At 38.2% G+C, this 15,009-nt stretch overlaps 1 protein-coding gene across 1 annotated transcript in view; it reads left to right on the forward strand.

The window, feature by feature from the left end:
• The first annotated feature begins 387 nt into the window (after positions 1–387).
• The window catches only part of ARHGAP17 (Rho GTPase activating protein 17), a 25,776-nt gene continuing 11,154 nt past the window's right edge, over positions 388–15,009 (forward strand). The window contains 16 exon segments of the mRNA XM_009329962.1: positions 388–461; positions 610–649; positions 5,180–5,284; positions 6,107–6,183; positions 7,287–7,398; positions 7,591–7,667; positions 8,368–8,479; positions 9,268–9,336; positions 9,497–9,578; positions 11,689–11,816; positions 12,213–12,324; positions 12,900–12,981; positions 13,442–13,522; positions 14,256–14,369; positions 14,738–14,829; positions 14,968–15,009. The exon segment at positions 14,968–15,009 is cut by the window's right edge and continues 23 nt beyond it. Coding sequence (XP_009328237.1) covers positions 388–461; positions 610–649; positions 5,180–5,284; positions 6,107–6,183; positions 7,287–7,398; positions 7,591–7,667; positions 8,368–8,479; positions 9,268–9,336; positions 9,497–9,578; positions 11,689–11,816; positions 12,213–12,324; positions 12,900–12,981; positions 13,442–13,522; positions 14,256–14,369; positions 14,738–14,829; positions 14,968–15,009 — 1,399 coding nt within the window.

Here is a 15,009-nt window from a genome sequence, read left to right on the forward strand (position 1 = left end):
TTCATTGTTTCAGTATTACGGAAGTCAGCACAATGAGGTAATGGGAGATATTTCTGATGAAGGTTGTGTGCCTGTAAGGTTAAGGGAAGGTGTTCAGGCTACCATTTCCACTGATTGCTGATTGATAAAGCCCTGCAGTGGTAGGATATGAAAAGATGAAGTTGGCTGTCCTACTTTTCTCATGTCTTTATATTCCTTTACATTCATGTGTGGTGATAACATTACCTGATTAACAACATGGAGTGAGATTCAAGTTGCTTCAATACATCTTTGCATTCAAGTGAAGTTACTCAGGATTCCAGTTTGCTTTGTGTTAAACCGTGCGCAGTCTGCAATGTAGTTGAGCTTGGTGCAGTGGATTCGTGCTGTGGGCTGGGAATTCCGGGAATGTCAGACTTTCCCAAGCACCCTGTGCTGGGCAAGCCATCCATGTTCACGCCGGGGCCGGGAGCCAGCGCTACGTACCACATCGTGACCATGGCGGTGTTTGCAGCAGTGGTCATGATGGGTTTATAACTTGAAACTGAATGGTTTTTGTCAAAAGCATCGTAGCAATCTTTGACCCTGAACGTGCTAATTAGTCTGACAATGGTCTGTTTTCCTCCTTAGGGCTGAGAAAACGGAGGTACTCAGTGAAGACCTGTTGCAGGTATTGTAACACCGTTAATATGTTGTGGTTTTTTTTTTTTTTAAATGCTCTTTGTGAAGTTTGAGCCTTCTGAGTTTTGTGGAGTACCTAATGTGGGGGGAAAAAAATACTGCAAATGACAGGGGTGAAAACAAGGATGTCTTTGGCTGACTTCTCAGCACATGAAAAAACTATGATAAAATTTGAATGGGAAAAACTCAGGTACTTCTGTTTCTGAATCCAATCATGTAGCTTGATAAAGAGAAGGAGGAAACATTTTTGCTTTTAATTAGATGAACTAGCTTGTTAAGCTTATGAACCATTAGTGCTAATGACTTGTCAGTCTGTCTGGTGGTGGACGATGAGCTGGGAAGAAACTGTGATTAGGCACAGCTGGTTTCTGTCTTCATTTCTGTTTCTCTTGAAGAGGTCAACTTGGGCCTTCAGAGAAGTGGCAAAAAACATGCCAACTGCTTGCTAACAGATAATGTCAATTTTTTTCTGAAAGTCTGGAATTGCTCTAAATAAATGTACAAATGCTTCTTGTTTAGCTTGTGGTATTTGTTCTCAAAATTGTCACACTGACATTTGATTTGTTTGCAGACTTGTCATCTTTTTGAAAGTATGCCATCTAATCAAACACTATGTTCGTGGTGGAATTTTAGTTGCAACTGTTAGATTAACAAGGTTGACTGATTACATGGAACAAATTTGATTACAGATTTATTCTACATAGTTTTCTTCCTCTGGTTACTTTGTGAAAGACTTTAAAAAAAAAAAAAGGGAAAAAAAAAATTGGCAGAAGAGGTCAACTTGGGCCTTCAGAGAAGTGGCAAAAAACATGCCAACTGCTTGCTAACAGATAATGTCAATTTTTTTCTGAAAGTCTGGAATTGCTCTAAATAAATGTACAAATGCTTCTTGTTTAGCTTGTGGTATTTGTTCTCAAAATTGTCACACTGACATTTGATTTGTTTGCAGACTTGTCATCTTTTTGAAAGTATGCCATCTAATCAAACACTATGTTCGTGGTGGAATTTTAGTTGCAACTGTTAGATTAACAAGGTTGACTGATTACATGGAACAAATTTGATTACAGATTTATTCTACATAGTTTTCTTCCTCTGGTTACTTTGTGAAAGACTTTAAAAAAAAAAAAGGCAAAACATAAATTGGCAAGGGAAGTCAGGCTAGCTGCTCCACGGGACCTCGAGCGTAATGGTTATTTCAAATTGATTACGAAGCATCTTAGTATGCTTAAGTTCAGGACCTGTATACAAAACATGGAAGCCAAACAAATGGTGCAAGTACTTTTATTTCAAATCTCTCCAGCTGTTCAGATTAAAGTAGAAGATGAGAGAATGTATTGAATGAAATTGAATTAAAACTTGAATTTAGCACAAATGCATGAAATCATCTTGAGTAATGGTGAAATGAACTGACCTGAAACATTTTACCCAGCTTTTCAGAGGACTGCTTTATGTGAACTGTCAATATCTTAACAGTTTGACAATACTATTTTTAATTTCTAAAGAGATGTGTACAATTAAATGGCATAAAGGATGTTAAAACACCTTTATATCTTCAGGGGCTCATCTGTTTTCTTGGTTAGCTGCAAAATAGTAACAAGAAGTGAAAGCCAAAAGTACTGCTGCTTGTTGCCAAAAAAATTTTGCAAGCAAGGCTTTCCCAGGCACAGAGCAGACTGGCTACACCCAAGTGGAAGAATTTACTCACTTGTTTGTTTGCTCTTGGGGGCTTGTGGAGGGGAGGGAGGCTTTTATCTAACTAAAGAGCTTAAAAGCGTGGTACTGTTCACTTTATAAACATGTTTCACAGTGTTCTTTTTTATATTTAGCTCAAGCTTTGACATAGGATTGCCATAGCTTTTTTCTGTTTTCTGAAGTGTAATACTCCATTTCAAGTATCTCTGTTAAATGTGTTCCTGTCTGAAGACAAGGAATATAATTCAGTACTGGAAAGGCTTCTACAATAGACCCACTTTCTGGCATGCCCTTGTAGTGTATAATAAAGCAATTGTGTGATGTTTTGTACACTGAAGATGCCCTGTGGGTACAGACAGCATGGCCTGTAGGTCACATTTTAAGTTCAAAGGTAGCTTAATGGAGATTAATGTCCTTCGTGGTTTTCCTGACATCTTTGAACTAAAAAGCAGATCAGAGAGGAGAGTGTATTATCGTGAGGTTTTGGGGTCACGTTCCTCCTATCAGTCTTCTGCCCTTTGAGTTTGGCATTCAGGCTGTTGGGAATATATGTGCTCCAGAGTCTTTCTAAGGAATGTAAGCCACCATGCATGGCTGACAAGGGCTGTGTTAGTCTGCTGGGATCTGTAAGATAGTTCAGTTACAGGATGTCACCATGTTTCAGGTGTGGAAAAAACAACTGTGCTCAGTATTTTAAGAAGTCTTAACTACGTGACCAAGCAAGAATAAATGCTTTCAGAATACAAAGAGTGGATGGTTTAGAATGCGTTGGTGATATTTTATTTTGAAGATAACACAACAGAAATAAATCATCTTAGCAGCAACAGTAGACTGCAAACAGTACCTTCTTGTTCATGTATCTTCATATGGACTTTTTTGAAATGGACTAAATTTTGAGCTTGTTGATACATGCTCTGTAAGTAAAAGGCAATGCCTTGTGCTTTCAGAGCAGTCCTTCTTGGGCAGTCTCTCTGCACCTTATTCTACCGTAATAGATTTTTACTAAGCTTTTTGAGCACCTCAGCTTGGATTCATCTTGTGGCTGTCAAGAGCTTTTAAGTTCCTTTAGTGCCTCATGTAGTCAGTGAAATTTCAGTCTTCCTACATTGGTCCTTCAACTCTCCAGCTCTCCTATACTGGTTCTTTCACCTTCCCTTTGGACTTGCAAAGGCTGCTGCTGGGCGGCACAGCCCCAAGGCCCAGCTTTGGGTGCTACTCCAGGCTACAGCTTAGCAGAACTGCCATTCCCCTCTTCTGGAAGGTAACGGGGAGCCCAGTGCTGTACTTGCTCGTGTGTTCAGGACAGGGCTCCCATGTCCAACAGCAGTGATTCTGTGCAGATCCTCACCAAGTCCCCATCTGTCTGTGCCTCCCTCCACTGACATCTTCTTCCCTGCAACTTCTCCCAACCCACACCCCTGAAGGCTCCTCTTCTGTTGGATCTGCTGTCCCTTTTAGTAGCTGTGGTTTCTACTAGCTGCTTTTGTTGGGACCTAATTACATCCTTCCAGTTGTAACCACTTTAGAGATATACATATCCCATCGTAGTAGTGCCAAATAAACCTGTTGGGAGGAAAAAAATCATGTCATTCTTACCTGGATGTGTAACATTCTAAATGAGAATTTATAGCATTTTGTGTTCATTAGGACATAGCAGTATGCCTCTTCTGGAAAAACCAACAGTGTATCTCCTGCTTTAAATGCAGGTATGGTGCCCTTAACAGTAGCTAGCAGGGGCATAATAACTTAGTGCTAAAATTACTAGTCTGGCAGCTAATCTGTATTTATGATTGATAGGAAAGCTGGAGAGAATTATTGCCCTCCTGAAAATGTAATAGGAGTGATTTTAGAGCTGTATCAAAAACTGGATTCTGTTCAGATTATTTCTACAGATGAAATCAACTTTTTTGTTCTTGCTTTTTAAATAGAAGCCATTCCAAAGGGCCTCCTTTTATTCTTGGTGAGTCATCAAAATGCAGATAAACAGCATTCTTTTGGTGCTGTGCATAGAGAGCTCGGTGCCATAAGCAGTTCTGTCCCAGTGCTCATCACTTTGTTTGCTTTTGGTGTTCTTTGAAATAAAATAATCCAAATTCCTTACTTAAAATCCCTTAAAAGAACAGTTTATTAAGGTATATATTTGTCGTATTTACAGTCTGTATTAAGCCATGTTTCAAATATACTATGATAAACAGAATTCTTGTTTGTGCATTGACACCTATTTTTTTCATTCCATATCCCTTCTGAATCCCATTAATCTCTCCCTGAAAATATGATTTTGCTTAGCATGTAGGAACTTTGTCCTTGCATTTAACGGCCAGAGAAGGAAACGCAATAGAAAGCTTGCAGTATGTAGGTTTGGCCCAGTGTAAAGGAGCGGTCAAATATGTCTTTAGCCTTCTACTTCACAAGGTCACAAGGAAAAAAATATGAGAGTTTTCCCACAGTTTTCTCCCTAAATTAGCGTCTTAGATATCCACACGTGCCATTCATCTCAGATGGCAAGTATCAACCTTTTGCTGAGACAAAAAGTAGGGGCAATGTTTTTCTCCCTCTTCCACTCTCTAATCTCGTGAGCATTGCGAGCTCCAACTGAATTGCCATGCCACTGCGGGGAGAAAAAGAATTTAAATCTCTTTCCAAGCATTTTTGCTGTCAGGCACTTCTGCTAAGCATCTGAATTTCTTGTAAGCTGTAGAACTTGAGAAATATGCAACCCAGAACTAAGTGTGGTACAGGAGGAAGATTTTCTGCTGAGGCCAGGAAAATAACTTCTGGTTTTTTGTTTTGTTTTCTCTTCCTCCTCTCTCCCCCTCCTGCCGACTAGATCGAGAGACGTCTTGACACTGTGAGATCTGTTTGCCACATTGCACAGAAGCGATTAATTGCATGTTTTCAAGCCCAGCATGGTACAGATCCTGATAAGAGACATGTAAGTACAATTGCCCTTTGGCTTGTCTTCTGAGACTAGTCTGAATACGGTCTGGCCTTCTAAATACTGATCAGCTACTATGCCTCAAATTATCCAAGAGAAGAAAAACTCTGTAAAATCATCTCACATGTTGACATTATTTGGTAAAATGCTAGCTGTAATTCCCCATCTGGATATAGTAACGTGACCTTGGAGTACCTTAGTAGTGTCAGGACACTCACTTGTTTCTGCAGTGTGCTGAGTACCTACAGCTTTCATAAGACCTGACTAAGAAGAGAAGATACTCTGCACCTCTGATCAAGCTCCTCATATTTAGAATTACCTTTGTGCACTGACATCTCCAATTAACTGTAAATATTTTTCTGTACACGTTTGATTTCTGCCCCTCTTTAGCAAAGCCGTATGTAGGTTTTCTTAAAGTGTTAGAATCAGAATTAATTAACATTCAAGTTTTCTCCTTTTATTGAATAATAGAGACCTCCTGAAAACAGGGGCACACAGAACGAACCTCTGCAGAGAACTAGTTGTTTAGATTTCAAGTTAAAGTTGTTTACTTGTATCTCAACTACTGTCAAAGACATTTTGGGCCAGTCATTCCAACTAAGACTGAGAAGAAAGTGCTTTTCAAAGTATCTGAGAACAGGAGTCTTGAGGCTTGAAACTTCTTGTGACTTGACGTTTTCTTAAAGTCTTAAAGAATGAGCTGCCTATGTGTATAATAGAAACCATATGGAAGAAGAGAAAAATCTTAGAGGGGATATACTGGGAAAGCTGGACAAGGTGAATAGAGCTAAGCTAAGCACTGTTCCTTCTGTTCCATAGAAAAAACTTCCTCTAACAGCTCTTGCTCAAAATATGCAAGAAGGATCTGTCCAGCTAAGTGATGAAACTCTGTTGGGGTAAGTATTTGGCTATATAAGTTGCAGTCTGTCATTTTATTGCCTGCAGGGCTCTAATTAGGGACTTTGGGTACATAAAGGCTGTTTTCAATCTAATGAAACTAATATTTCTAGATTCCTTCTCTAATCTAAAGGGAGAAAAAGTGAACAAGCATTTTTTCTTGAGTGATTCTGAGGGCAAGTTTTGCTTGCCCTCAATGCAATTTGCTCTGAATTGCGTTCCAGAGGATTCTGATTCTTTGCTATCTTAAAAGCTTTTGAAAGTGGCTTTTCTCCTCGTGATTATCTCCATTTAAAGTTCAAAATTTAATGTAAATACTGCATTCTGCAGGTTTGCATTAATGACTTAAAATAATGCCACTTTGCATTACTGGCTTCTAGTTTAAAATAATGCCAATTTCCTTATCCTGGCAAAGTGCATATTTACAACTTACAGGAAAGTGGCTGAAACAAATGAACATCAATATGCTGAATTCCTAGAGCAAATGTGTTTCCTTGTTGCTGATGAGAATTCTCATGGAGCCAGTGGAGAATGACCTTAAAAACCTTTGTGTGCATTTTTGTGAGCTGCAGCAGGAGATTTAAACATGGATAAAAATCTTAGAGAATAGGGTTTTTCCTTAGAACAAGCTTAAAACAAAGGTCAAATCATGGTTTTGGAACCTGAGACTGCTGCATACGTGATTGCCTGGCATTATGGTGTTAAGACTTTTTCACATTAAAGGGGCTTAGGAAAAAAATAAATACTGCATTGAGCAATTTTCCTGCATCTGGTGAGATGGAAGGATGGGCTTTGAAATGAATACTAACTTCTCTGCCCTTAGGGCCAGTATAATCACCTAGATGACTTAAAGCCTCCAAAAATGTTGTAATGGCTAAGGAATTTTAAAGACAAAGGTTTAATAACACTCCTTGCCTATCCCAAATTTGCCCATGATGACATAGAGCATCTTGGTTTTATGCCGTTAAGTAATGCCTTGCTTTATACAACACAAAGCTTTCCAAAAGGATAGCAGACGACAAAGGGCCACCGCTGTTTTGTTTTGAATCTTTCTTCTTTAGTCAGTAGTAACTCACATTACAACTTCCTATAATTCTTAAAGGAAAATGCTAGATACATGTGGTGATGCAGAGAATAAACTGGCAATGGAGCTCTCTCAGCATGAAGTGCAGATCGAAAGAGAAGTTTTAGATCCACTGTGTCTACTAACAGAGGTAGGTCACTTCAGCCTGACTGAAGAAATAAATCTGGATTTATGTATAAACTAGCAAAAATGGTTTATCGCATTGCTAATAATAAAATGGGGTCATGCATTAGTGGTGGAAAGTGGATATGAATTCCACAAAATGTAATTTATTACAATACACAATTTTAAAATAAATGTAAGCCTTGAATTCTCGTTTTAGACAGAGATCCCGAACATTCAGAAGCAGAGGAAGCAGCTTGCAAAGCTGGTGTTGGACTGGGATTCTGCAAGAGGAAGGTAAGAAATAATTTTAATTACAAGGTCCTTTTCTATTCGTGTTAACTTCTTGTTGGCGTCTCATGGCATCTGATCTGATGCTGGTACTCGCTTCTGAAATGCTACTGTATGCATGTTATTGCTTTGCTGAAAAAAGACAAACTTACATTTAAGTTATTAAAAAATGGACTCATGACTACTAGATCCAAACAGAATCAAGATTTTGGAGCTCTTACATGCCTATATATAATTGGAAAAATGCTGAAAACTCATCATCTTTCCAGTTCACTTAAGTTGTCAACTTAAATAAGGAATAGGAGTCTAATTTTGTGACTGTGCCAAGTGCTTTTACAGCGTTGTATTGAACCATCTCATTGGTAGGGTCCTAGGTTGTCCAACTTACCCTTAGGTCCCATTAAATGGTCTTAAACTGTGGTAATAATTTATGTAGCGTTTTCTGGGATTGGTAGTTCTAACATATTATACACCCATGTTAGAGGTTTTAGAGAATGCAGGATTTCTTTATAGTTGTTTAGCTGTTTGTGAATTATGCCAGCATGTCATAAATGGTGTATTTTGAGCGCCTTCCTTAGTTTCAGAAGTTTTCTGACAGAACTATCGGGTTTGTTTTCTGTCAAAAGAAACTAATTTCAAGGCAGCCAAATGCAGATTCTTGTTTAGTACTAGTTTTTACCAAATGACTGCAGCCTTTCTTCCACAGGTATAATCAAGCCCACAAGACTTCAGGAACAAATTTTCAAGTGCATCCTTCAAAAATAGAATCTCTTAAGGAAGAGATGGATGAAGCTGGAAATAAAGTAGAACAATGCAAGGTATGACAAGATGAGTCTCTATCTTTTACATACCTCTCATTAGCAACAATAGCAATCAGAATATGGCTGCTTCTGTAAGCCTTGCATGTGGAACTGGCTGTCTGATTACCGCAGTCACAAATTGGCTGTTAACAAACTGTATGTCTTAAAGATATATTAATGCTAGCTGATCTCTGTCTGAATTGCTTGAATTTAACAAGGAACTTCCTTTTTTAAAATGGGTGTTTTACATTACTTTCTGTTTCAGTCTGAGACAGTTATGAGAAGGAACTGTGTCTTAGCCTTGACTGAAATGTGCAGGGTGTCTGTGTGCTTCAGGCCACTGAGTAGTCATGCAGCGTGAGCTACCTGGGTGAAATTGAGACTGCTGACATAAAAGGAACATTCTGACTATTACAGCTCTGAGCAGTTCGCATTCAGTTTCACTTCTCAATTGTCAAATACTACATTATGCCGCAGTTGAGCTGAGCACCAAAAACCTTTTAGTAGTATTTGTCTTTGTATGCAGGGATTGGCTGTAAATAACATATTGCCATACAATCCAATCGTTGATTGGATTACGTGGGCAGCAGCTTTGCTATATAAAACAAAGTTAGGCATTTTGAATGAATTTTGCTTGGAAGAATACATGTGGCAGTGTAGGTGGATTACTGGCTTCCTGTACTGCCTGAATTGATAGTTCAAACTTACTGCAGGCAAAATAAACATATATACTTCTGTCTTTCTGTACAAGTTGAAATGCCCCTGTAAATTTGATGTACTGTTTTGCATTCTTTTCTTTTTCAAAGGATCAACTAGCAGCAGACATGTATAACTTTGTGTCCAAAGAGGGGGAATATGCTAGATGTTTTGTTATGGTGAGTATTTTTTCAGTACGACTTTGATTGCAGCACGTATGTGCATAGACACTCAATTCTCAAAGATTACATTTTGTGTGCTAAACCTTCTAGTCTTGTTTTATGTGCTCATCAGAAGCTAATGCTCTTTTTGTTTTTAAAATGTGGCTTCTGTTCTCAGTTATTAGAAGCACAAGCAGATTACCATAGAAAAGCATTAGCAGTCATAGAAAAGGTCCTACCCGAAATTCAAGCCCATCAAGGTAAAGTAACCTGTGCTCTGGCTGATGCTTCTCCTTGCCTGTGCCACCTATGCACAATATTCTCCTCCTTTATCTTGATTCTCTTGCATGCAGACTTATTTAATAAGGCCATTTTGATCTACTTAACAATTTTACATTCCCAAGCATAATTCCATCTTTGTGTTCTCTGGAGTTCTGCAGCCATATTTTAACACACTAATAAAATATTAAGGATCTATCCGATACCCAAGAGGGTAAAGGAAGGATTTTTCTATTTGCTTGCACTTCTTCCTTGATATCATGTGACTTTTTGCTAATTCATACCTGGCTTTTTAGGCCAATGAAAGTTTCATTGTGATTTAGGAACTTTTTAGGGTCCTTGCTTCTTGAATTATTACTAGGCGATTGTCAGAAAAACTGCCCTTATTCTAAGGAGCTTGACTTTCTTCCCTTCTTTTATGCAATCCTTTTTCTGAGTGTGCCCACTGCACTACAGCTGGCTAATGGAGTGTTCACATTATTGTGTTGATTATCAGCAGTTAAGAAAAGCAAGTAATACAGTTTCATTTCTTTCCCATGCTACTAAGCTTTCCATTGTCAATGGGAGTTAAGGTGTTATCATTAATGGTTTGGTATGAAGATGCACTGTGTGTTGTTGAAATTGCTATCCTTAATGCTGGCTATACTGTCTCTTAATCTGCTAATTGCTTTGAACAAGAAGTAGGCTGAACAAAGTCTGAGAAAAATATAATCTGAGCTGAGCAAGACTCAAGTATCTTCAGTTGTGGACCACATGCAAGTTGTAAAAGATGAACCATTAAACTAAATACGTCAAGAAATATGAGCATCTTGCTGAAAGATGATATAGAATATCTGTACTCTGTAGATCTGATGGGAGGTGAGGTAATGCAAACAAACGTTGCTTACACAGAATCAGGGCTGCATTATGGCTGTATGGAAGGTTCTCTGTTTACAAACACAACTGCTTTAAATTTGTTGTTGTTGCTTAGCTGCTTTGTACAAACTCTTCATATGACAAATGCTTCAGAACAGATTAGCCATCCTAGAAGGTGGGCTAGGAGGCATGTTGTCTAAGTGGCCCAGTATCTAAGTGTAGGGCATGACTTCAGTTGTGTTTCTAGCTGTCATGTATATTACTGTGACTTTGAACAATTACTAAGATTTCTCTTCCTAATGTTTGCTGTAACTTGCAAAACTGGGGAAAACGGCATGTGCCTCTCATGGTGTGTTAATGAATGAGAGGAACTAAAGCCTTATGAGGGATGTAGTTGATGTGGTTTCATAAACAAAAAGGGTAAATTAAATCCTTTGCAGAAGCACATTGTGTCTTCAGAGGACTCTCAAAGTCTTCATCTTTCTTGACCTTTTTTCCATATAAAAGAAATAATGCATCTGTACTAACAATAACCTTTTACATCTGCATTTTTTCAATTAAGACAGCAGAAATGGGTGCAAAAATAAATTGCAGGAAACAGGAAATTCACATTCAGTTTGGAGAAACTTGTGCCAGTTTTGACTTTCAGAGTTAAGCAGCAATGGAGAAATTGAATTGAAAATTCGTGCAAGTGTTAGTGATGGGCTGTTAATGTGGTAATGCTAATGTAAGATATTGGGGCTGTTAACATCCATTTTAAGCTGCTGATTCCTTAAATCAGCAATAAACTTCGTGTTAACAGCTTGGGTTTTATCCACCTTAAATACAGTTAAAACTAAGATCAGCCCAGGTCATGCAATCTGGACAAAATTTTCCCCAAAGATTCTTGCAAACCTAAGCCTTTTGGTGTCTTGGCAAATCAGAATTAATGTGACTTACAGCCATGTGGTGGCAGTTGTGTTGAGGCCTAGCGGGACATGCGCTTCCAGTTACACAGAGGATTTGTGTGCGATATTCCATCCAGAAAGATGCAGAAGTATTTTTTTTTTTCTTGAACACCAGCAGGCTCACTTTCTCTTTACTCATGATATAAGGGACTTTACCAATCAAGGGCTGTAAAACTCCTACTGTATTCTGAAAATGTCTTTGCGGTACTGGAGGCTTTCTTCTTTTCCTGTCTGGGACATAATTCAAGTGTTAGATATTTTGCTCAGTGTTTTGATACTCTCCAATTAGACAAATGGACTGAAAAACCAGCTTTTGGAACTCCATTAGAAGAGCATCTCAAGCGCAGTGGTCGTGAAATTGCAGTCCCTATAGAAGCCTGTGTAATGATGCTTTTGGAAACGGGAATGAGAGAGGAGGTAGGTAATACTATATCACATGCTATGAAGGACAGAAAAAAAGAGCTCAGTCAAACTCATGGACTGGTGTCTGTACTTTTTAACAAGTTGCTTAAGTAATTTTGTCCATTAGTGTAGATGATAAATCTTTTGCAGCAGAATAACCTTCAGCACTATTTGAAGTATCTTTGAGATGAATGCACCTAGAATGAAGAATTAGGAATGGGCCTATTTAGAGGGAACTAAAACATTGTCAGATGGCAGTGACGTGTTAAGAGCCAGCTAGGTCATAATAGTGTAAGGTGAAGACACCAAAGTTGAAACTGTTCTGAAAGAGGCTGTCATAAAACTTCTACTGTTTCACGCTTGTACTAACGTGTTGTTACCAGTCAAATACATTTTATTTTTATTATGCAGGGCTTATTCAGAATTGCTGCTGGAGCCTCCAAGTTAAAAAAGCTGAAAGCTGCCTTGGACTGTTCAACTTCCCAGCTTGACGAATTTTATTCCGATCCCCATGCTGTTGCAGGTATTGTGAATGTTCTGAATCAAAACCAGGTATAAATAGATACAACACAAGTTTATGCTGTTCATTTAACTGTTGACTGGCTGCAGTGTAAGGTGTTGATCTCTGCAGATAAACTATGAATTAAAATAAATTGAAAGTTCACTTCATTGCACAACTTAACACAGATGAGTATAGGGTGCGCATGCTCATCACACTTGATGTATTCATGTCTGCATGACAGTGGTGTTTAAAATTCAGGTGATCATAGTAATCCAAATACCGTATTTCCCCTCATAACGAGTGTTAACATGATCAAGTGAGATGAGAGCCGTATGTAGACCTTTAATAAGGTCTTTGTTCTGAAGAGATGATTCATAGTTTTATAGTACATGTTTCTGTCAAATTACAGTAATTACTGGAGGACCTTTTGTGTTAAGTGTTGAGCAGATATACTGTGGAAGTGTCAGGTCTTCCCACTGTTTCACTGGAACTTGAGTCCTATTGCATAGATAAAATTGCAAATCTGAGGACAGAATTTTAAATGAAGACTGAAAGCATTGGCTAAAAAGCTAGCCTGTTTCTGTTCTGCATTGCAGGTGCCTTGAAATCCTATTTGCGAGAGTTGCCAGAACCTTTAATGACCTACAGTCTATATGAAGAATGGACACAAGCTGCAAAGTAAGCATATTAAAAATAGTCATATAGGAAAACATTCTACATATTTTTATCAAATTTGGTTCTTCATGTATGAATTCAAAAGAAAAGACCAAGCTCACACAGTTTACTTTCTCATTTCTGCTCTAACAGGTAAATATTTTGTGTAACAAATGATTTTAAATTTTGTGGTTTAGCTTAATACTAATTGCACAAAAATGTGGTGAAATATCTATTTTATGTTTAAATATAAGGGCTGCTTCAGACTATTGGCTGCATAGCATTGATGCTTGAGCAGTTTTCTTTTGTTGCAGGTAGAGATAATTCAGCGATTTGACTAGCAGGTTACTGAATTACTGAATACAAAACACTGCATTTATTTGGCATAAATAGAAAGTTATGCAGTCATCTCTTTGTTCACTGCAGAAACAGCAGTTTTCTGATCTGAAAGTAAGATGTAGCAGAATTTTTTTTTTCCTTTCAGTATTCAGGACCAGGATAAGAAGCTGCAAGAGTTATGGAGAATTTGTAACAGATTACCTAAGCATTATCATGCTAATTTCAGGTATGTATCAACATCTGTTGACTTACAGCACAGCCGCTTTGATGCTAGAGTACTACATTTCAACGCTGATTAACCAAAAGTCTAATCCAGGTTTTTTTTTTCTTGGCCAAATTCAGTTAGGTTTATAAAAGGACATCCTGTTTTATCAAGTAGTTGGTGTGCATTGGTGGTGGTAGACTTTTTCAGTCAAGTTAATTCACTATTGACTGTAATGAAATAGTGAGGCGCAGAACCCTTCTACTTAAGGGACATGCTGTTGGCAATAGTACCTGACTTTTCACCAGCTGTGCTCTTCATTGTATTTTCCAGTCTTAGAAATCACGTGGATGTATCTTACATGTTATTTTTCCTTTCGGTTTTGCCTTTTGGGAATGAATCGGAACAAAACCACCTTTGGTGACTCCTAGAAGTGTGGAAGTTCCATTACAGGATATGAAAATAGCTGTTGAGTAGGCATTCTCAATCTAAATGTTTTTTCTGAAAACGTAATAGTTCTGTAGTTCTGTTTTGCTAAAGCAGGAGATGCTTTCTTTACTACCCAGTTCAACTTTTATGATTCAAAGTAGAACCATGAGTAGAAACTTAGTAGCCAGCTACCAGGCAAGATGGCTGTTTGTCTTATTTCTGTTTTGTTGGGAGCTGTCTTTAAAGAGTTCTTGAGTTTTTACTTAGTTGCTTTCAACAAGAAATGCTCTTAGTTACTGCCGTTTACTTATTTCTTTCCTTTTTGTAGGTATTTAATCAAATTTTTAGCAAAGCTTGCACAGAACAGTGATGTTAACAAAATGACACCCAGCAATGTCGCAATAGTCTTGGGCCCCAACTTGTTATGGGCAAAGAATGAAGGGTAAGTTGTTTTAGGAAAGCTACAAAACAGAACTTCCATGAAGCTGTAGAATTTCTTGTCAGATTGTTTTAAATCATGTAGACTAGTCACAGCGACAGACTCTTTGCCTAAAAAAATATTTCAAATGTTCTTTCAACCTGCGCCTCCAGATCCTTTTAGGCATGCGCCTTTTTAGGAGTGTTTTCGACTGCTGTGCATGTTACTGAATAGTCTAGATTTCATCAAAGTGTGAAGTTGCTCTTTGTGGTACTTAGGAGTCTTGATACATCATGCTTAGCATAATTTGTCATTTAGGTAGTATGAATTTTTTTTCATTTTCTTACCTTGATAGAATTCTGTGTAAAGTGTTCTACAAATTTCTTCTGCAGATCCCTTGCTGAAATGGCAGCAGCAACTTCAGTCCATGTGGTAGCAGTTATTGAGCCAATTATTCAGCACGCAGACTGGTTCTTCCCTGGAGGTAAATTCTTGCCATAGCTAAAAGAATTTTGTATTTGTGATAACCCTACGCAGGTAAATCTCAGATAGCTTTTTGCAGTGAGAGGCACCATTTTGTATATGTATGTCTTAGGATGCATTCTCTCCGTCTCTCTTTCAGATCAAGATTTCAATGTGTCTGGGGCGTTTGTTGCAATTCCTG

The sequence above is a fragment of the Pygoscelis adeliae genome, unplaced genomic scaffold (genome assembly GCF_000699105.1).
Source record: "Pygoscelis adeliae isolate BGI_AS28 unplaced genomic scaffold, ASM69910v1 Scaffold508, whole genome shotgun sequence".
Taxonomy (NCBI): Eukaryota; Metazoa; Chordata; class Aves; order Sphenisciformes; family Spheniscidae; genus Pygoscelis; species Pygoscelis adeliae.